Source organism: Fringilla coelebs (genome assembly GCF_963513975.1).
Source record: "Fringilla coelebs genome assembly, chromosome: 1".
NCBI lineage: Eukaryota > Metazoa > Chordata > Aves > Passeriformes > Fringillidae > Fringilla > Fringilla coelebs.
Genome location: NC_140028.1, coordinates 66,311,657 through 66,335,581, shown reverse-complemented (window position 1 = coordinate 66,335,581; position 23,925 = coordinate 66,311,657). Strand labels below are relative to the sequence as shown.

General features: G+C 39.6%; 1 protein-coding gene across 1 annotated transcript in view; it reads right to left on the bottom strand.

Moving 5' to 3' along the window:
• MOCOS (molybdenum cofactor sulfurase) overlaps nucleotides 1-23,925 on the bottom strand; it is a 208,182-nt gene that overhangs the window by 112,612 nt on the left and 71,645 nt on the right. Inside the window, exon 4 of the mRNA XM_084210992.1 lies at nucleotides 12,079-12,717. Within this exon, the coding sequence (XP_084067118.1) occupies nucleotides 12,079-12,717 (639 nt within the window). The remainder of the gene's footprint in view (nucleotides 1-12,078; nucleotides 12,718-23,925) is intronic.

The window sequence follows — 23,925 nt, the reverse complement described above, 5'->3', positions numbered from 1 at the left end:
TTTTTAATACTGATGGAAACTTAAAAGTAGTTGCCTTCATTCATATACTGACAGCAGAAACTCAAAAAATATACTTTATTTTCTAGGAAGAGTTAACTGGGTTCCTGTTACTTGGCATTAATTTATTGATTTGCTTAAGAGGACAGACTTTGCCAGATCTGTCATTGCCAAAATCATCACACCAAAACTGGTCATATATTAGTGTAGCTAACTTAAGATCAATCAAGACACTTCTAATATAAAGCCAAAATGAGTGATAAGAAGAGTTAGATTCATACTAACCACTTTTTAGAAGTGAATGTTACAGAGAAAATCCATCCAAGCTATATTGCTGAACTTAAGACTGTTGGCATCAGCAACAATTAAAAAAAAAAGAAAGGGCCACTTCAGAGTAGAACTGAAAACATAATGGTAATATGTCTGCCATAAAGTATGAAATAGGAGATACAATCCTTTCAGCATAAATACTTTCCCTGCTGTAACTCTAAAACTTTTTATCATTTAATTCACTAAAAATAAAGCTGTTACAATCATTTGACACAGTTATTAAGCCATAGCAGATGTTACTTGATAATATAAATGCATAGATATTAAAAAAGTAGATTATTATAATGCTAGAGAATCCCTCTGAATTTTTTAATTGAACATGAACAGACACAAATGTGACAGCCAAGTGTTTAATCAAATCTGCATATTTCCATTTTTGGAAACCGTTGCTTATATGTGAAAGTTAAGGAAGACTGTAAAACCCCTTTTTCTCAAGAGCATCAATATTTTCCTTTTTCTTCTAAATTAAATCTGTTTGAGGAGCCTGTAGATGTTTCTTTCGCGGGTTCCCAAGAGCACAACTGCCAGATGCATTCTTGCATATATTTGACTAGTAAGAAGATGAAAAAAAAGAATCTAGACCAAACCCGTGCTTGTACTTGTTATCTTCAAATATTAGGTTGAGTGGTGTCATCTAAACAAGTAAACTACTCTGTTTCTACATATCTCTTTTTTGCCACTAGGAGGGTAGTGAACACTAAGCTTTTTAAAAAAAGTAGCTCCCCGTAGCTTAGCTATAAATAAAATACAAAATAATATGGGTATCAAATAAGAAGCCATATACTCTGAGTCACTAAATTTAAGATAGTTCTGTAGGTTTTCTGCTATAAATGGACAAATCTTTATAGCATTTCAGCTTGCTCTCTTGCATTCTGATGTCATTTACACTAGAAAAACATATCCTTTTCTTAAATGATAAGACATCTCTGCTGATACTGACAACAAGTCTGATTATGAATACCATTCCAAAAAGATTTTAGAAGCATGATTCTGAGTGGAAGAAAGTCACCAAATTAGGAAAAAAATTCAGTGAAGTGAAAAAAAATTCAGTGAAGGTGAAGATCTCTTTCAAAAGGTCAAATCTGAAATTGCCACATGATATGCCACATGGAGGTGTCTCAGCCTCCTTGGTGGAGCCTTTACAGTAAGTTCATGGATCTCAAGGGATCCATGCATATCATGCTGAAACCCACTGATTCTTAGTCCCTTCCTGCTGGGCAAGCAAGAAATGGGCAAAGAAAAGTAAGCAAGAATGATTAACAGCAATTCACGACATTACAATGTATTAGTACATTGTAATAGAGGAAATGTTTCGTCATTCATGGTCAGGCATTTCCTGACATAATCTTAGCAGCAGTTTCTATTAGAGGAATATATTTCTTTATTATGGAATGATTATTTCCATTGAGGACAAAATGTCAAAGGAAACTAACTTGTCCCATCCCATTTTGGAAAAACTAAATTTGGATAGCATTCAGACAGTGATTTTAATTGCCATGCCTTCCTCTGCTCACTGTCCACAAAGAAGAATAAACGAAATCCGTACAGGTAGCATGGAGGCAGGAACTGCTGTGAGAAGGGAGAATATAAGTATTTCCTAAAAGTTTTGCTTCCAAAAGGATCGATACAGAAATACAACAATGCAATTAGCATAAACTTTTTTGACTTCAAGTCCAAGCTGACGCCTTTGCTAAAGCCCAAGAAGTTTTTGAACCAGAGACTGACTGAAATAAATATGCTTCAATCCTTTTCTGAATTGGAAAACAGATTCCCCTCCCCACAATTTTCACTGCTGTGCATTACTCTTTTTAAAACCCAACACAGTACTACCTCCTAAGTCTAAGAGTTGTTTCAACTGAAAAATGACACAACTGTTGAAACCAAGAAGGTTCTAAGTGCAGGGTTTGTGCAGCCAGACAACCTTGCTCCTGGGGTGTGTGTCTCTGGAGAGGCACCCCTGGTCTCCCACAGAGCTGCACTTGCAAAGGCACCAGCTCACCATCAGACCTAGCAAATGGATTGGTGTGGGGCTCACAGTCTTGGTTACTTTGCCCTACCTGGACACTGAGAGGGCCATGTAGCATTCAGCTCTCATCCACGAGTGGGAAATGAAACTATATCTTCACAGCTGTGAGCATGCATGGGTATGAGTCTTGAATCCTCATGTGGATCCGGGCATCCTATTCTGCAGTGCAAAGTCCACCCAGCTGGCAGAAGGACTGGGTGGCACGGCAGCCACGCACAGTGGGATCCTGCAGTTTGGACTCATTTACTCATCAAACCAGAAAATCTGGGAAACCACAGATTACAATGGCTTCTTGGAAGCCCATGATGGCAGTATCCGTGCAGAAGACATGGCAGGAGCTTTGGAACATGCTGAAGGAAAAGGCCCTCATCCAAAGCTCATGACAGCTTCCAACAGGCCAACGCCACTTATCTGTGGGTCAGAGACGCATGAGGAGACAGAAACATTGAGCCGCATTTCTTGGCTTTCCCCATCTGCTCCTAACATCCCAAGCCCTCCCCATCCTGCCTGAAGGAGCTCCCTCATGTGGATGGGTCAGCTCCCAGGGCAGATTTGCCTCTCCCCATGCAGAGCTGCTACCCTTGCAGCAGCAACCTCATATCACCGTATCTGGGGTTTGGGGCTGGCACCCTTACAGACACATTGCTTCAACTTTTCCTCCATTTTTGCCATCTCCATTCTGCTTGTTCTTATTTCTATTAGCTCACACCTTTCTCCTGCCCACATTATCTCATGTTTTATAAAGTTGCAAAATAGAAAATATAAACACCTTCTCACAGTCATTTCTTGCCCTGATGACCTTCCTCCTTAGGAAGGAACATGGAAACATGCACATGCACACACACACACATGAAAACCATCCTTCCTTCCCTGCTCTCCTCAAAAAGTCAGAGAAAGCAGTAATGGCTTTCCTGGGATAGGAGGGAAGATGTGAGAAGGATTCCTTCCTGTTTGGGAGGTTCTGAAGAGGTCCAGGGACATTCTCTGTGCAGGACCAGGCCTGCTGGCAGGCACATGCTGCTGCCCAAACCTAGTGCTTTCTACACTTCTCAGGCTGCACCATGTAAAATGAGACTGAACTCACTCCAAAGAAGCCAAAAAAGTTTCAGCAGCCAATTCAGAACAATTTCAGCATTGCCTTGGAAAGTATTTAAGTGCACACACAGATGCCAGAGGATTCAGAGCACATAAAAACTAGGTTAAAATAATGTTAAATATCTAAATTGACCCCCTGATAGCAGTTACAGCTCTTCCATATGTCTGCCTTAGCTCATGTTTTTGTCTCTGAGACTTCAGGAGTCAAATAAAGAGCATTATACTAATTATATACTATACCGTGGAGTATTTACAGCAATTCCTGTTACTAAGAACTGCCTGAGGTAAAAAGAGAGAGAAAAAGCTTTAATTCCTGCACTTTGAAGTAAATCAATCCCTTAACATTAATTAAATACGACTTGTATATTGTAAATACTGTCTGGGTCAAAATCCAATCTCACCCTTTTACATCCAGTATCATGACATTTTAAGTACACAGTGCAAATGGCAAAGAAAAAAATGTGATTTTTTGTGCCAAACAAGTTATCGTTATATATACTCATATATCAAACAGGCTAATTAATCACAAATGTAAAATCTACAAAGCATAATTAAAAATGTGCCATAAACTTATGAGCAGAAAACCAATTCTGTAAAGTCACAATAGCTGGTTCTAGAAATTTACAAAGCCTTTTAGAGAAGTATTAGAGGAAAAGTTTGATTCTAAATTGGAGCACAAGAACTCCATAGGGTAAAACTATGTTATGTCGCCTTGTTAGCCACAATGACTTCAAAGACACATCCTGGTTCAAGCAAAATTTTTACTGTATTTGATCAAAGGCAAAATCAAATTCTGATATAAACCACAATTCCCTTCTTCCTTGCTATCATCTCAAAAGTCTTTATATTTTAAGGAAAATGCATTTCACAATGAGCACCACATTTTTCTTTTTAAAAAATGAATGTGCTGCAGCTCTCTAGCAGTTTGTAAGGTTTATTTCATAAATCAGTAATTTGGTTCTATTCATACAGAGGGATGGAGTTTCCCAACAACAAAGATTGGTGCTTGCTGTGATTTACATGTGCCTCTCTGTGCAGGCTATACTGGACCCATGATTTCTACTGGCTTTCAATGGCACTCGGAAAACAAAAGATGAAATATGGCTAGTAGGATCAGCCTACTACCAAGTAAGAGAATCCATGGTACAATTAAAAAATTCTTTCTATTTCTGGATTTTAATGATTTCATTATGCTGAACCTTTCTAAAAAGCATGCAAGAGCCACTACTTCCCCTGCCTGAGGAAAACACCTCCTACTGTATTTATTTCCATACTGTAGATTGCACCCTGATATTTGGACACTCCGAGAGTGTGAAAATTAATAGAGGTAGGGCTGGCTGTCTAACAGAAGCCACCTCTGTCAACTGTATTGCCTCTTCAAAGTTTTACCAATATTATTGCTTCTGTTTAGGTGACTAGCCACTAATCCAAGTTAACAAACATATTTTCAAGAGACTGGTTGTGCTCTACAAGCATTTATCAGGTGCACTGCTTTCATTTTATCCCAGATTCAGCAATTTAAGGTGAATCCCATGGTGAATCAAGATCAAAAGTGATCCCCTCAGGATAGCATTTGCGTCGCTGATATACAATTTTCAGTTTATTCTGACTATGCTGGGGAATGAAACAACTTCAGTACTGAAAAAAAAATCACCCGGAGGATTAGACTGCAAAATGATACACGGATGCCTTCTTAATGGTGGGACTTGGAGTCCAAAAAATGAGCAAAACTTCCCTTTGCATCAAATACTGAAGAACTTGGCTGGCTGCAGTGATGACTGGCAGAAAAACACAGCAAATGTCAGCTGCCACCTTAGATGTCCTGAGAGGCAACAAAACAGACTGCATGAAGCTTGTCAGCAGGTACTTAACATTTCAGCAAAGAAGGGAAAGAGTAACTGGTTAGTTGAATATTCTTACAGTTACCCTTTTATTGTTCCACAGCTCTTGTCTTGAAAAACAGTTATAAAAGTTGTCAGAATTAAGTTTCATCAGTTAAAGGAAAGGACTTTGCCTTTCAGACACAGGGAGCAGCTGAGTGACAGTCCTATGTAATTCTTCTCAATGACCTCTGACCTCTTATCTCTGCAGGACAGGGTGGCACTGGGAGCTGAGAGGAAGGAAGAGACTTGTTCACTGCCTTGATCCCTGTTTAGGCTTACAAGTCCCTGTGAGGAGCTGCAACAGGTCTGCCAGGTGCAGAAGCCATTCTCATAATGCAAACACCCATTAGAAATTAGATGAAGATCCTATCACTTCTGAAGTACCCAATCTGAAATCCATCATTGCTATCTAAAAGGGTGCTTGTTCAGGAAATTCTCCCCTAAGTGGCCCTGGAAATTCTTCCATAAGTGGCCCTGGCTGGAAATCTCTAAACATCAAAATGCAGAAGCAGCACAGCAAAATGCTTAAACAAAATATGTTTTTGCCAGGGTGATACTTCAGTCCACTTACCACATTAAAGTAACCATGGGAAAGTAATGTGTGGAGCCAATGAGCATGTGCCAGACTACAAGGTGAGCTTGCACATAAACACTGTGCTCTTCTCAGCACAGTCCAGGCCCTAGATGATTTCTCAGCACAATGAAGAGCTTCAGTGGAATAAGCCAGCACCTGTCAGTATATTCTTTCTTTCTAGGCTGACAGAAACAATCGCGCTAAAGAGACTGCTTCAGGCAGATCAGCTTTATTTGCCAAAGGATTCTCAAGCTGCTGCATACCCACTACCCAGCCTCAGGATTTTTTCTCAGCTCCAGCTCTTGGGACCCTAGTTTTCATCCCTAGCTTTTTGCCTCTATTTTCCATTCCTTGCTTCCTTCCCTTCCCCTCAGCGCACACAATCCCAGAATGTGACTGAGGACCCAAACCATGTCAGTATACACTGCATAAGTATGCACAGAGTTGTCCCAGAGATCTCTAGCCACAGCATCAAGAATAAAGAAAGCTGCTGTGGCTAAGTGCAATGCATAATAGACTACAAAAGTGTGGGTGCTGCTTTGGGATTGTTAAATTATTCAAGCAGCAGAGGCAAGAGTCACTAAAACTTGTCAGGGACAAGTCATGTCATCTGGATTTCCAAAGCTTTTGAAAATGCATTTGGAAATGAACAACATACAACACCTAATGCTCTAGATATTCACATTGCTGGACTAAGATGCAGATACCCAATTTACAGATAACACAATAGCTCCTTTTCCCTTAGTCATAAATTCCAGGACGATCAGATTCTGAATAGCACTCCCAGATACAAAAGAAAAATAGGGCAGATGATGAATATTTTATCGCTGAATTCTTGCTATCCATAATCATATTATTTTATTATCTCATGCTGTGGAGAAAAAAAAAACATGGGAAATGAGGCTAGATTTGTGAATGAGAATAGTAATTTGTCAAGCTGTTTAATACAAGGATGAAAATACAATAAACATGATTTTAAAAGTTGAGATGGGAAGATTGGCTACTGACATGAAATGGGAAAACATGGAAGTGATTTAAGAGTATTAAAGAAATGCAAAAGAGACTGCAGTACATTAATTTATATAGCAGGAACAACAAAATAAAGTATGAAGAACACTAGCAAAAGCTGTATCTATTAAGAAAAATGGCAACCATTTTGACAGTCCTGGGAAGGAAAGATGGATAAAGCGTACCCTGTTACATGTTTCCACTTGAGTTTCACCTTGACTTTGAAAAAGCTATTTTCTTAGTACTCCGTTCTTGGATTATGTGTGAATGGGGAATACCTTCTGCTAGTGGCACTCAGACACATATATTCAAATCCCCTTTTCCAATGACATTTGCTAGAGTTCACATTTCTTTATGAGTTACCACATGAAATGACATGTTTTAGTATATTCAAGCCAAATTATTGAAACACTGTAAAAAAGGGGGAATACCTTCTGCTAGTGGCACTCAGACACATATATTCAAATCCCCTTTTCCAATGACATTTGCTAGAGTTCACATTTCTTTATGAGTTACCACATGAAATGACATGTTTTAGTATATTCAAGCCAAATTATTGAAACACTGTAAAAAAGCATTTTTAAAAAAGAAGGCAATTAAAAAAAACCCTTTTGGAATTACAAAGTCATGTCTGAAGAGACAATGCAGAACGGTGCACAAAATCAATCACAAAAGCACAGAGGCTGGAAGGACCCCTGGGAATCTCAAATCCAACCTCCGGCATAGAGCATGTCCAGCTAGAGCAGGTTGCTCAGGGCTTTCACCAGTTGGGTTTGGATGCCTACAAGGACAGAGGTTCCTTACTGCAATATGGCAGGGATAAAACCTGAGTAGAGCTGTTGTTAATGTGACAAATAATGACCCAAGTGTTTCAGCCACTAGCAAAGAAATGGTAATGTGGCTGACAAGTAAGGTAATTGTATTAACTCTGGCTGTGGTGACCTGGCATTTCATTTGAAGCGTAGTAGTTCTATTCCTAACTGCTCTGCCTGTATTTCATTATTGGGAAAACACAACAAAGCAAAACCTATAGCAGCTGAAAGAAAAAAAAAAAAGGTGATATAGCTTGAAACACATTGATTGAGAGTGTCAATGCAACACATTGTTTTTACTCTTCATGAAAGTTCTCCTCGTTCCTGACCTACGTTTGAAAACGTCAAGCTTCTCCAGGCAGAACTTTAAGTCTCCACAGTTCATGAGAAATTATGGACCACATCAGTAATGCCCTAAACATGAACTTTTAAATATTGGCTTTTCAAATAACAACCAAAGGATCAGATGATGCCAAGTATAAATATTGACCTATGAATAATGACTTAGACTGTCTGCATGACACTTTGGTGTTTAATGGAAACTAGTATCCAGCTGTCAGTTTTGATTATTTTAGCTTTAATCCCTCATACCAAGATTACACATTGTGTACCCAGCCTTAGAAGTCAATTTCCTTTGTTTCTAACTCTGTAGTAGAAGACAGTTAAAGCAGGCCCTTCTTCTGAACTCAGTAAAAAAGCCCTTGAAACAGTGGGAGCCTCAGATGCATGAAAGGTTTATAATTAATCAACTTCTGAAAACTCTTGAAAAAGATACCAGAAATAGAGTACCCCTCCAGGTGCCCATATACCTTTCCCTTCCTAATTAAAGAAAGTATAAAAGCAGAACTGAGATCTAAAACACATATCAGATATTTTCATCTGCTATGCAATCTCAGGAGTCATGTATCAATTACCTCTAGAAAAGCCGCTTGGAAACTAGAGCCTGCCCAGGTGAAATTAAAGGGAGTTTTATCCTTGGCTCGCAGATGATGCAGGAGCACCCTGGGATCCCATGATTTCTATGCTCTGTTATCCTGAATTTCAGTGAGAGCTGTACTTCAAAGCCTTTTTAGTTTGAAAAATCAGAAACAGAGGTCCGAATGACAATGTTTCCCTGTTCTTTTTATTTCTATATTAAAAGATTAACTGGGCATTCACTGTACCAACATCCAATTCAGAAATAATGCATGGTCTCATCTGGCAAGAGCCAGGTGAATGCAGCCAGCTCTGCATTTACCAGTCCAGAACCAGAACCCCCCAGCAGCATTCACCAGAAGAGGTGCAAACACATGAAGCATCATTTTGCATATAGTGAAAGGTCAGATATTCACATCATGAGAGATGCAGGGTGCCATGCTTCTGAATACATGTCCATAAACAATTGAAAGGAATGAAGGGCTCTTTTTACCATTTCCCCTTTTCACTTCTAGCCTTTCCCAAGGGCTATAATTTTATATATATCTATTTATCAATATGTATTTCATATTTGTTAGAATACTGTGGGCTAAAGCCCTGGAAGGAAGAGTGAGGCAAGACAGCTGGTTAAGATTCAAGGGTCATCTATTCCAAGCTTAGGAATGATGCATCTTAATAAAAAGGAAGTCAGGCAAAAATGCCAGGAGGTCTGCACGGATAACAAGGAGCCTCTGAACAAACCAAAACAGAAAGGAAGCCTGCAGGGGGTGGAAGCAAAAGCAGGTAACCTGGGAGGAATACAGAGGGGTTGTCTGAGCCACTAGACATCAGGCTAGGAAAGGTAGAGCCCTGAGAGAATTAAATTTGGACAGGGACATCAAAGGAAACAAGAAAAACTGTACATTAGTAGTAAAAAGGAAGACTAGGGAAAATGTGGGCTCTCTCCAGAAGTGATCAGGATACCTGGTTACCCAGGATATGGAGAAGGCTTTAATTCAATAACTTTTTTGCCTCTTTCTTGACCAGCAAATGCTCCAACCACACTGCCCAAGTCACAGAAGGAAAAGGCAAGAACTGGAGAAATGAGGAAAACTGTAGGAAAGAACAGGTTTGAGACCATCCAAGGAACCTGAAGGTGACCAAATCCATGGCATCTCATGAGATGCAACTGTGGGTCCAGAAGGAACTGGTGGATGAAGTGGCTAAGCCACTTTCCATTGTATTTGAGAAGTCATGGCGACCAGGGGAAGTTCCCACTGACTGGAACCCCCGCTTTTAAAAAGGGAGGAAAGGAATACCTGGGGGGCTACAGGTATTGGCTAGTTTCACCTTACTGCCCAGCCAGAACATGAAGCAATCATACTGGAAATTATGCCAAGGCCCATGTTAAATACGGAGGTGATTTTTGCCAGCCAACATGGTTTCACCAAGGGCAAACCATGCCAGACATATTTGGAGGCCTATTACAATGGCACTACAGCATTGGTGGATAAGGGACAAGCAAGTGACATCATCTACCTGGACTTGTGGAAAGCACTTGGCACTGTCTTGCATGATGCCCTTGCTCCTAAACTGAACAGGCATGGGTCTGACAGATGGACCACTTAGTGGATGAGTTGGCTAGATGATGACATGAAAAGAGCTTCCACCAACAGCTCGATGTCCAAGTGGAGACCAGTAAGGGGAGGTGTTCCTCAGGGGTTGATGTGGGAACTGGCACTGTTCACCATCTTTGTCAGCGACGTAGGCAGTGGAATTGAGTGCCTCAGCAAGTTTGTCAATGTCACCAAGCTGCGTGATGCAGTTGACACACTGGAGGGAAGGGATGCCAGAGGGCCCTTGGCAGGCTTGAGAGGTGGACCTGTGTGAATGTCATAAATCTCAACAAAGCCATGTAAAAGGTCCTGCACATGGGTCAGGGCAATCCCAAACACAAATACAGGCTGGGTGGAGAATAAACTGACATCAGCTCTGGGGAGAAGGATTTGGATGTGTTGATTGATGAGAAGCTCCACATGACCCAGCAGTGAGTGTGCTGGCAGCCCAGAAAGCCAACCATATCCTGGAATTCATCCAAAGCAGTGTGGCCAGCAGGGAGGAGGGGATACTGCCCCTCTGCTCTGCTCTCATGAGACCTCTCCTGGAGTGCTGCATCCAACATAGGAAGGAAATGGATCTGTTTGAGTGAGTCCAGAAGAGAATCATAAAAATGCTCAGAGGACTGGAGTACCTCTCTTACAAAGACAGGCTGAGAGAGCTGGGGTTGTTCAGCATGGAAAAGAGAAGGTTCAGGGAAGACCTTAGAGCAGTCTCCCTTACCTGAAGGAGGCCTACAAGAGATCTGGAGAGAGACTTTTTACAAGGTGCATACTGACAGGACAAAGGGAATTCCAACAGAAAGGGGGAAGGTTTAGATTAGATATGAGGAAGAATTTTTGTACTGTGAGAGTAGTGAGGCAGTGGAAAAGGTTGCTCAGAAAAGTTCCTCGATGCCTCATCCCTGCAAGTGTTCAAGGCCAGGCTGGAGGGGCCTCTGAGTAATCTGGTCTAGTGGAAGGTGTACGGGCCCACAGCAGGGGGCATGGAACTAGACCATCTTCAAGGTCCCTTCCAACACAAACTGTTCTATGATCCTGTGATGAAATGCTGATCTCTAGCATTTCCTTTGTGCAGATGTGAGACAGGAAGAAAGACCCTTAAGTGCAAGTTGTTGCTGACATGAAGGAGAGGGGCAGAGAGACCAAGCATCACTAAGAGTGGCACTTGAGTGTGTTCAGGAACTGGTGAAGCTTACCTTATTGGCCTGCATTTTCTTATGTGTGTATGTTTGACCTCCTTTAGGTGCTCCCTATTTTCTGTAGGAGAGCCTCAGAGCTACTTCACAACCTCAGCCGAGGAATAAGAGCACCACTAGTATTTGTTGTAGGTAATGTATTTTACTGAACTTGTTATTCTGATAAAGCTTGTCTTGAAGGTAAAGCATTGCACATTTCCAGTGAAATACATAGAACTAACTTTGCAATTTCACTGAGGGTAGTTACACTGTGTGATCAACCTTGCTCTGGCTGCTTTGGGTGAGGAGTTTCAAAAACAAATCAAGTTTCCACTGAGACACCTTAAATACAAATTAAAAAATGCATGGATTGACCTTTATGTCATTGAATGAAGCCTTAAATGTCACAGAATGAAGCCTTATATTTTTAGCAGTTTTGGCAAACTATATCAGGAAAGGAAGGTAGATATTTCAGATGATGCTCTTTAGCTAGGAAAAAAGAATAATAAGACAAACTGAGTCAGATGTGAGATACCTATCCAACTGCATAAAAAGAACATGCATCACAGCCCAGTGCATATGCCAAGCCTGAGATATTTGTCTGATGCAAATAGTATCAGCAAAAAATCAAAACAAAAAATTTGTTTTGTTAAACAAATCCTTACCTTTCTGCTATGGATTTCCTGGGGGAATAAAAATCCTCTTCTGCGAGGTAGGCAGCTGCAGTTCCACCTCCAAAATACGTTTTTCTCAAGAGGGGAGCAATCCTGTTGTTTACCAATAATGCTCCTAAACCAGTTGGGAATCCAAAGATTTTATAGAATGAGATGGGGATAAAATCAGCTTGGTGAACTCCCAGGTCTAATGGAGAACTGCTCACGTACGAGGCTGCATCTAGTAGAACAAACCACTTCCCTGGTAGTTTGATGGGGCAGAGTCTTCCAGATTTTATGCCCTGTATCCATGAAAGGGGATATTTGGTACCAGAAAAATTGCTCTGAGCTGGGTAAGAGAATAGGTGAGGTGTTGTGCAGTTTTGTTCTTCAGCTGGTAGCCTGCTTTTTGCTAACAAAATTTCCTTTGGTTTTACTGGAACAGACAAGACATTCATTGAAGCAGTTATGCCTCTCATACCAACCACAGATGTATGGCTGTCAGTTAGGTAACAAAATCGACTGCTGGGCTGCTTTGTGCCTTCAGGTATCCAAGGGAATGATTCTGCTATCAGTTTAAGGGCAGCTGTGCATCCAGATGTGAAAATGATGGTGTAATCCTCAGCAGTAGTGTGAAAGTGTTGCAATATTCTGAAAAATAAAGAGAAAAATATCCATTTATTTTCTGATTTTTGTCTTTTATTGCTGTGTAATATATTTTGGCTTTCCTCACCATAAGTTCTACTCTGACATCAGATATGAATAGAAGTAGACAAGTTTTGCCAAACAGTACAATAAACTTCAACAAGGGTACCTGAATCATTCTGCCCACAAGAGACTCTTTTCAGTGTTGAAGTGAACGTGGCTGTGTTCTTAAGAAGCCAATTTGCTTGGCTCCAAATAGAATGGCCAGTCTGGCCCCTCAGTGGGATCAGAATCATGCCTGCATATAATTAAAATTACACTGTTCTTCAGAGAGACCAGTTTTATTTGCAAACTATGAGGGTTTTCAGTTTACAAAATATTTAGAGAAAACAGAATATGTTTCAGTTAAGATAATCTACTTAAATAGTGGACATCCAAATTAAGGGTCACAGTATTCAACAGGGAAACCTTAGCAAACAGCTTTGCTCCTTGTTTGTGTTATTAACAACAGAAACAGAAGGCAGCAAGAAGCAGCCACACACTTCCATGGGACTTATGCACATAAGGCTGTAATCTCTGTAGCCCATAAAGGTAGCCCAAACCAGAAGAAATCTGATGTTTGCAAATGAGCCAGATTATGAAAAGCAATCTGGTCTCTGGAGGCATGTCTGTGCTACCCATTCTTTGATGTCTTGACAGCACCTTGCTGGCTCTAAACTACCTTCTGAGAACACCATCTAACACAGCTCGTGGTACTCATGCTAGGTTGTACATCTGCTACAGTTTTGCACTGTGCAAGATGAATCTTTTCAGAGGTTGAAGAACAGCTTCAATTCAGTCACCTTTCTCACCTTTTTCACCTGATGGACTGTCTCTGAATTAACTTTATAAAACTCCTTCCAAAATAAATAGAAAATGTAACAAACATCTGAGAGACATCAGCTTCAGTGAATGGAGCAGAGCAAAAAAATAATTGAACCAGAAGATACATGTTACTGATCAGAAATGTTTTCCAAGCAGCTGGCATTTGATCTGTTGAATTCCAAGATAAAGACCAGCATTTAGAATCTATGAACTCTGGTTTCCAATGTGTACCACTAAAAGTTTACATGTCTTATACAAAAGGATATTCCCTTTCTAGAAGAGGCAGAAAATGAAGATTGAAGTGCATTTAAATATAAGTTGTACAAAAGACTATGGAACAAATTCAAGTTAAAAATCCTGAAATATAGGGCAGTGGTGAAATTCCTTAAAATTTTATTCATCCAGTCTGAAACACAAATGCTATAGGCAAAGGGTTTCAGAGCTGGGAGGTGGGTACAGCAGTCAAATATTAAACACTGGAAAAGAAACAATTGCAATAGCTTTGATGATTTGCACTAAAACACCACCCTGAAAAGGCCTATAGAAATGATATTATGAATACTTTTCTCAGTTGAAGAAAACACTTATGGTACTGGGAAGTACAGGATGCAACAGATGGATTCATAGGCGCAAATGAGACTCGACTTTCTTCAGAACTTAAATTTTTGAAAACTGATGCAAACAGTAAGTATTTTATGTTTTCTGGAAATAAAGAAAACACTGCAATTCTTATGAAAAAGCAGGTCATGGATTTAGGCTTTAAAAATTCCAAGAAACCGTTTGAAAGAATTAGTAAGAATCTTTCTGGAACAGACTTGCCAGGGAAGAGTTGCTGCAAGCATTCACAGCTCAGGACATAATTTTTAAAGACCATCTTCACAGAAACCAAATTTTCAATTAGAGTTTAGAAACCCTGTTAGGGCTGAAGAAAGGAACAATCACAGACTTTTCAGTATTGGGTATTAAGGTGACAGTCTGCCTCATTCATTGCTGTGACCTGATCTCTCTGGCCACTGAATTACTCCCCTTTCCCCCTGCACAGAGCCGTGCAGCCTTTCCCTCCACCACCTGCTTTGCAGCCTGGAGCACGTGTATGTCATATAGGACACCTGACTGAAGGAACCTGAAAGCCTTAACCCAGGTGGCTCCAGGGCTAACACTCAGAATCATGCCCTGAATTTCAGTCCTGATATCATTCTGCCTTTATTCTTCTTTCCTTCCATTTACCTAGGTACAGAAAAAGTGGAAAGCAGAAAAAGCAAGTCTCAATTTCATCTTCAGGGACAGAGAAGGAAAGCATTATCCCTCTGTTTCTAGGGGAAACTAATGGTGGAAAGTGGATTAGAAAGGAGGCTGGATCTTTGTGGTTGTGGGCATAATTTTTTATGTATTATATGACGTGGCTTATTTTTGTAGGATAGATATAGGATAGATTTTGGAATTATCACACTGATATAAACACAACTGCAAAAAGGTTGTGCAATTCCAAGAAAAATCATCAACAACAACAACTAAGTATCCAACTTGGTCTATTTCTAGCTCTGTGAGCTGTAGGACAAGTTATGTATTCACATGTATGTGTACACATAGAATACATTTTGAGCTAAAAAACGTGGAGATAGGAGCAAATTCTTAATATGTAACATCTTTTCATAAGAGTCAGCTAACAAGAGCAAGAACAAAAAGCAAGCTGAAGGCTATTATCAAGTCTGCTCCTCTTTTACTCTTGAAATTTCTCTGTTGTCCTTTCTACTTAGCCTCTTTGTGCCACACAGGCTCAATGCAAGGTGAGACACACCGGGTAAAAAGCAAAATTTTGCATAAGAATAGCACCTGGAGTTCTCCACTGGAATTGTACTTGCTTACCACAGTACTTAATTTGACCAAAAGACTATAAATGACTATAGCTGGAATGCAACAATGGTGGAATGGGATTTAATAAGGGGATGCTGTCATCCAACCATGAATATCAGATCCAGTGAGTAACTTCTATTAAACATTTTCAGAATTCTACAAAACAATAAATACTATTTTGGATTGTTTAGGCTCACAAATAGTGACAGCTCTATGTTTAATTCATAAATGAGTGAGACAAAGCTCATTGGTATTTTAACTATATTTAGTTTTAGTTCATTCAAATTCAGAAATAGCAGAACAGTTCTGAAATAAAATCTCTGACACAACACTGTTGTATTATCTATTCAGTTCAGTACCAAAAACTGACTTTCACATGATAAAAATCAAGCCTTAGGATTAATTTTCATAATTCTCCCAATAAATTAGAGGTTTTTCTTCTTTTTAAGCTATTTCAGTTGCTGGAGCTGGAGAAACAACCAACTTATATTTCTAATTTACTTAGATAGGAAATAGATTCTTTGGTGAGTCAAATTAGCTACCTATTGAATTTTGAGTCTCCAAATGCCTTGTAAAATTGCTGTAACTCCAGTACTTGCAAAAGAGGTGAATTTTTCAGGACAGAACTTACATTTTGATTGAACTATTTCTAACCTTGTAAAGAACACTAAATTAATTAAGCAATAGCAACGAGTTCAGGTAATTTTCTTCTCCAGAATGACTTCTGACATGCAGACCAGAAAAGCTGCAAGAACCTCAGAATAAGGTTTATAAAATGAATACCACAAACTCTTGAACTAGAGCAGCACTGCCATGAAAAAATCAGAGTACTCAGGGATAGAAAACTGCAATACCTCTCAATGACTTCTGCAGCCCACAGTCCTACATCCTGTGTTTTGACATGGATATTGGGAAGCACTGGCTATTACACACAAAATTCCTAATGCTGTCTGTCTTTGTGCAAGACATTCCCCATTACAGTGAAATGCAGTACACCTTTATTACACTCCAGAAAAATCTATAGCCAAACATAAGGTCACCGTCGGCAGCAGGACTAAAGACTTCCTGTGGAAAACTGATAACTTGATCTATTACAGCTGACAGCTGCAAAGAGCAGGAGCATTTTATAGTATTACAAATTCCCACTTTTCAAAGGACTCTTTGGAAGAAACGACTGAGAGGGTAATTGTTTCATGAAACCTATGGATACCACTGTGCCATCACTTGTGAGATGGCAGAAAGCCTGAGGAACCAGTCCCTTGCTGCCAGGCTGGCAAGGTGAGCAAGGAAGCTGCAAGCTCCTTCTTTGCAGGACATTGAAGGCCCACCATGAGCGGCCACCTCTTCTCCTTGTCTTCTCAATGTCCCCAGGAGCACAGACTGTGGCATAGATCATGCAACCTGTCCAGAGAGAAGGCACTGAAAATGCCCTCAACTTGACCACTGTCCTGTATGTGTTTGTGCTCTGAGACCTCTGTTAGCTGGTATATAATCATGTCTAAAAGTTGCCAGGAGACATTTGTATCTTTACGACAACAGCTGAGCCAAAACGCCTTTCCACTTCAAAGCAAAAACTGGCAAAGAAAGTCAATTTTCAACCTAACCAAGCCTGCTGTCTCATTTTATACGCTTAAAACACACAAAATTAGTAATTAATTTTATACTTAAAGATTTCTATAATCAAGTCGTATATTTAGATGGAATAGTTGTATTATCTAACTTATCTAATCCAAAAGCCCAAACTAATAGTTTAATTAGAATTCTGAGTCCACAGTGCCACTGGCAGCTCTGCGGAAGGTAAAAGGATACTATTTGTTCAGCTACCTTAGGGATACAGTGACACCCAAAGTTAGATAAGAGAGATGCTCTCCAAAGCCGCTGCCTGGCTGCCCTTCCCTCATGCAAGAAGCCCCATGTTCCTCCTTGCCACCAGCTCTTTGTAGCTCTCAGCAGAAGATCAGTAGCAAACAACCTTATTCCCATACTACACCATCTTCATTACAGACTCCCAAAATTCAGCTCATTGACATGGCTTTTCTTCTATACTGCTAGGTTTAAAATACTTCTAAAATATGTTATACATCAATTTCTCTCTATACAAATCTATCTTTTGAAAACAGCTTTAAATGCTGAAAAGCAACTTATATTGTTAGGTTTTCTTCCCTCCATAGTTTAATTCCAATTGATGCAAACATTTCTATCTCTAGTTGGCAATATCAAAATATAGTCAAGGAATTTGGGGTTTATATGCTTTATATTTGTATTCACATTTTTATTTAGATTGTATGAGTTTTCATAAATATGAGTACAATGATTCTCTAGTCAGTAGCTGATCTATATTAAAAAACCCTTATAAAAATTTATATATGACAATTTTAACAGGAGATTCAGACTCAAAGACAGAAGCATAGTTACCTATTCAAGTTTAGGTAGCACTTCATAAAGGAAACTTTTCAGCTGCACATTTACATCTAAATTTTTTTTATTTTAGCATTTTTTTCAGTGTAATGCTATCCAGATTCACAAATCCAGTTTGGACTTGTATTGAGAGACGCTTACCTTGGGCCTTAGATATATCATCATATTGTTTTCTGCTTTATGGAAACTCAAAAAATGTAACATGCTATTGTTTAATGAATACGTTTTGTAAGAATTAAATTTTAAAATTACTTTAGCGTCAGAAATTAATTTTATTTAATTTTGTTTAAATCTGGGTTTTTTTAAAAATTTGAATTCTGTAACTAGTATTTAAAGCCTTTCTGCACAGAAGTACAAGTCAAAGTAGACAGTGGCTGAATCTACATTTCTGGGTAAGAGTGTTTTAACATTCCCCATTTATTAATCAAGAGTAAGAGGCAGCTAGCAAAGCAGTCAATGGAAAAACTCCCACCAACTTTAGTGAGAGCTCCTAAGGCTTGTAAACTGCTGTTACAGGGCAGGACTCCTAAGGCTTGTAACTGCTGTTACAGAGCAGGGCCTACCCTTGCTTTCAGGCTTAACTTCACACACAGCAGCAGTTCTGTACGTGGCTCTCCTCATTCAAGCTAGCACAGAAGGATACCACAGAAAAGGATATACCTCTTAACATGCAACCCATATTTTCTTTAATTTCTGTTGATGACAGAAGTGATAGCTTACATCTATATCCATGAAGGGAATGTTCCAGTTTACAAATTAAAAAGACAGGCTTTCTGGGTAGGAAATATTTTATATCTTATTTCATAAAGACAAGGTCTAAATCCAGTATGTCACACCACCGAGTTATATTCTTATTGTCAATTCTGAATTCAAATGAAAGCAAACTGAAATCTACAAATTCTTTAAAGAATCAAATATATTAAAGCAAGAAAAAATTTACCTAGCCTGGCTCCCTTCAGCAAAACATAACTTAATAGAAAAAAGCCATTGTAAAGGTTTAGGTTTGGGGTTTTTTGTTTGGCTTGTTCCTTTGTTTATTTTTTCTTACAGCAATGTTTTCATCAGAAATCTATACCATATAATCTGCAACCTGGGCAGCTAATCCAGTGGAGATCCACCAAATTGAAGGATTTCCCCATGGATTAATACCAGCACCAGAAAGAGCAGGGGGATAAATAATCTTTTACAGTTCTCTCTGAAAGCTTCCTCAGTCAGTCCCCTTTTCTGTTTCAGTTTTCTTTCTCATACTGACAATGCATAAATTTAGATTTTTCAGAGTACATGCTAAATGTGAAATAGCTGCACACTGCCTTGTTTATCCTCAGTAGCTACATACACATAAACTTTTCTGCCCATTTTACTTGAAAGGCACTCATTCTGTACCCAGCTTCTTCTCATTATTACTGCTTGCAGAAGAGTGATTAGGATCCGACCCATTGACATGACTTGTTTATTTGCTCCCCGAAGACAAAAAAAAAAAAAATTAGATGGAATGCATCTCATAAGTTCCACTTGGCATGGGCAAGTGATGGAAAAATCCCCCCCTTTTATTGGAAAGCATTACTTTCTGTCAGCATTCACACTCAGCCACCTGAATGGAAGCATTATAATCCCTTAAATTTATTCCCCTGCCCGGTTCACTGGAGACACACTGTGGACATACACGTTTGCTTACAAAGGGTCATAGTCAGCCCTCACCAAACAAATCCCCTCTCCAGCTGCACCAAGCTGACAGCTCAGCAGAATGCCTGGAGTTTCCCTCACACAACAGTTTTAGAAGAGCAGGGTCTCTTTAGTGGCCACAAAACATCTTCCTGCAGGAAAAGATGCTTTGATGAACAAAGCCTATGAGAAGCACACACCCTGACTGAGAGGTGTTGACCCTCATTAGTCCTTTCAAAGTGCACATCCAGAAGGTGTTCAGTGTCACACCTGGCACCCTGACAGAGCAAACTACAAATAAGGGTGGTATTATGGCTCTGCATGTAATCAAAAGAGCAAAACAATCAGAAGGACTCATAAAATCCACAAAATCTGATGCTGCAAGCGCCCTGTTGGTACAGTCTGTTCTAACACTCAACTGTATCTCCTCTCAGTGACAGAAATCTCCAATGCCTGTAACTTTCTACCTGTGGCAGAAACCCCTGGGTAACTGTTTTCTTTGAAATTAACTGCTACTTTTCTGTGTAGAGAGGGAAGATCAATAGCTACATGATTTTAAAACCACTTTGTGGATATCTTTTCTGAGTAAGACCAGCCAGATCTGTTTACTTCAGGACTTGAACAAGTGCCAAAGATATATGAAAACACCCATGAAAACCTAGTATTTTCATTAATTACAAACAAATGACTGTGAAAATTTAACCATAGGTTTTTTAAAGGAAAATTCACCACCTGGTATTCAAGTAACCAGGAAAGAAATGTAAAAAAATAACCCATCTTTTAGGCAACCATTTAAGGAGGACTAGCCATAAACATCAAACAGGTAAGGAAAAAACATTTCAAACTGTATTTCCACAAACTAATTGCCCAGCTGAAAAAATACAAATTAAAATGAATCAGTTTTTAAATCATTCATGTCTTAGAAGTCAAGCTATTTCTGCAGCAAATATTAGGGGTCACTAGGAGGAAGTAAAGTTAAAAACAAATACAGGAAGGTTTTGTGCATGGACTAGCATAACACCTCAGCTGGTAATCTAGGCAACTCCACCACGAAATGTTTTCAATACAGTATTTTCTTCATAAGTTACACCAAACACCTAAAATCACTGGCTTTTCCTCTTACCTAGCACAGACCATGAGTTTTATATTAAGGCATCCCCTGAACAGAAACAAACACAATAAGATTTGCCTCAGTGGTGAACATCCAAGACAGCACAATACCAGCCAGAGGTGCATTTCCACCACGAATATGTGCAAAAACCTATTCACAGGCTACAGGAACAAATTAAAGGGTGTGCATATGGAAATTTGTATCACAGTAAGACATCTACACTGTGGACACCAAAGCAAATCCCTCTTGAGAGCCATCCAAAGACCACAGGCTCTGCATCAAGACCCTCATCTGACCTACACTAGAGGTCTGCCTTAGGCTAAGGTGTCTCACCCAGGACATTTCCAAATCCTTCCACTGCATGCCAAAGGCATCAAAATGCCTAGTGCACCATACACAGCTATGCTCACCCAGCTTAACCTCAGCATCTTTGGAGTGCAAACATCCCTCTTCCCAATCTTACTTTGTAAATTCTGATCTCTGACCTTTCCACATGTTCTGAGCTCCTGCTGGGAGACTCGGTGTTGCAGTGTTGAATTAATGTTGCTACTGCCAGCAAGCATCACTGCCACAAGGCCTGCCTACCTGCCACAGAGATATTTGCTGGTAATTGGTGAGAAGCTAATGCACATTTTCTTTTCTGATTCTTGGAAACTGGAGCATAACAATTGGCTGTTTTCAGCAGCCAATTTATTTTACAAATAAAATTTTGTAAAGGTTGTTTCAGAAAAAAAAATCCCACTTAGGTGTTCTGATGGTTCTACACTCTCAAGTTTTTACAGTGGCTGACCTTTTAAATAACATCAGATAAGAAATTAAATATTCTTTATGGTGCTAAAAAAACTTATAAGCTAGCCTTTCTTTTTCCTTAAATACCATACCATTGCTTCCAGTCTTTTTTAACATTATTCTTTGTTTAATTTTCATTTAGGGGAATTTGTTTCCAGATCAGGTTTGGCCTCTAAACTGCATACGTCTGTGATCTCTTCAGCCATGGTGGTTTGTTTTTGCCTCTGTAGTAGTGTTGTAGCCATTTAAAAAACTACAGCAATTTTTTCCTGAAACAGTGTGTCACATACCTCAGACACTGACACTGGCCAATCTCTTTTTCCTGTAGGTGCCAGAGAATGGACACGTGACAACGAGTCCATGACCAGTTTACAAAATGGATTTGATATCAAGTAAGCTTGACTTACATCTTACCTGATATTTTAGACTGTAAGGCATGAGTAAGGAAGCATAGCTGCAAAAGCATAACCCAGCAGCTCTCACACCCTCCAGGCTTATTCTGTGGTGTGTGAGTCAAGCACAGGCATATGCTCACTGACTCTGCCATTACTTATTTAACCTTTTAGGGCTGATGTTGCCTGGGACTAAGGTAGGTTTGAAAGGCAGGAGGAGAGGAGGTGTGTAGATAAGCCTGTGCATCCTTCACGTATCAGAGTTTCTCTACACCTGCTCCAAGCAAGTCCATAGCCATCCCAAGTGCCAGGGATCTAAGCACAACACTTCTGACATGGTGTGTGGGTCCCAAGCACTCTCACATGGCTAACAATCTTCTTCCACCATCTTCTGTCAGAAGATTGAGGAGTCAATCACTCTGACTTGTGGTTATCAGAAAATGGATATACTTGAGTCTGTAGCTTGTGAAGAATATAGCTGCTGACCTTCCTGGTAGGATGAGCCACTTGGAAGACATCTTCCCAATGCTGAGGTCTATTCGATGGTTTCTACTCCAATTCCTGCTCTGAAACAAGGCCTTGATCCTAATTGTGAAACATGTCAACTACACATAAAATATGATCACATCAGTGATCACACATACACTGCCAGTTCTTTAATATTAATATGTTTCTCTGGAGTAATTGCAAAACACAACATGAAAGTAAACAAATACAAAACACTTTCATGTCAAAACGAGTCAACTACATAAAATGTACCCATAGTGGTGATGAAGTACTCTGATTCCAAATATCCAGAAGCTCAGAAACTGTTTCCAGTATAAACCCTTGGAACCACCTCTACAATGTATTGTCACAGTATGATTGATGGTCTGACTACAAAAAATCATCAGACCCCCTGCCAGAGCTTTCTTGCTCAAAAGGAAAAAAGAATTATGAAGAAAGGATAAATTTTTGCATTTCATAAAAGGCCTGTAGAGTGAGTTCACATTTACTTGAAAAATGTGGCCCAGAACTTTGGAGGTACTCAGGTGCTTAAGAGGGAATTGCATGATTTTGTAAATCTGGGTCTCAGTTACTATGGTGACAGGGACTATGGTAAATGCTCCCAAATATATAATATATAGGCCTTATTTCATCAAGGGTAGCTTTTCAAGTACTGTGCTTTTGTCTGGAAATTACTTTAGATGAAGATGTTATTCTGAAATCGCCTCAGTCTGCTTTCAAAATACAGAGGACTTGCATAAATCTGTTCATGTATTTCAACAGAATTTTACTTTACATGGCATAGGTACCGCAGCAAATTTGGACTTATCCTCAACAGCAGTCTGTACTTCACCTTGCTGTGGGGTAAAAGCCCTGAGTGAAGCCTGGAAGACAGCTGGTCACCATTTATTTGCCATTTGTTTTTCATATGATGTGATGTCCCACTTCAGCAGCATAGCTCTGATTCTGCTTCCTAGGAAGAGCATTGAAGTGTTTTACACAAAGCTGCAGAAACTTCCTCAAGGGCAGTGACAATAATATGAAGAGAACAGCCAGTAAGTCTCAGCACATGAACTCCTGAAACCTGCAAGGTTCATGCTTTGGTAAAATACTGGACTATCTGATTGCTTGTGAGTTAGAAATAACACATTAACACAAATTCTTAGTGAAACCATCTTGGTGACTATAATTACAGAAATACTCAAGAGTGAAAGGCTTTTCTGCTTGTTTGATGCATGCTGTTCCCACATTCTTGTGTTGGCTCAGACAGCCCCAAGATTTCCCAGAAACTATGAATGGATGTTTTTTCATACAGGAAACATCATTTCTGCCTGTCAAGGCTCTCTTCATTCACCTTAAATCCTGACAATTGAGCTTCCAGTGCTCCTGGCAGTTGACAGAGAAACTGTTTGACACATGATGGATGCAACAAGGCATAAATGTTGAGGGATAGCCTTAAAACAAAGTTGGCGGCAATCTACAACAGCAGGGAAAAGGGAACAATAAAAGCATTTTAAGGAGCTCACAAGTGACATTTTTAGAATCAAAAAAAAAAGCAGCTGACAGGAAACTTAAACCCATAGGATCACAAAACATCCATATAAAAGCCATCGCTTTATTAATTGAAGAAAAAATATG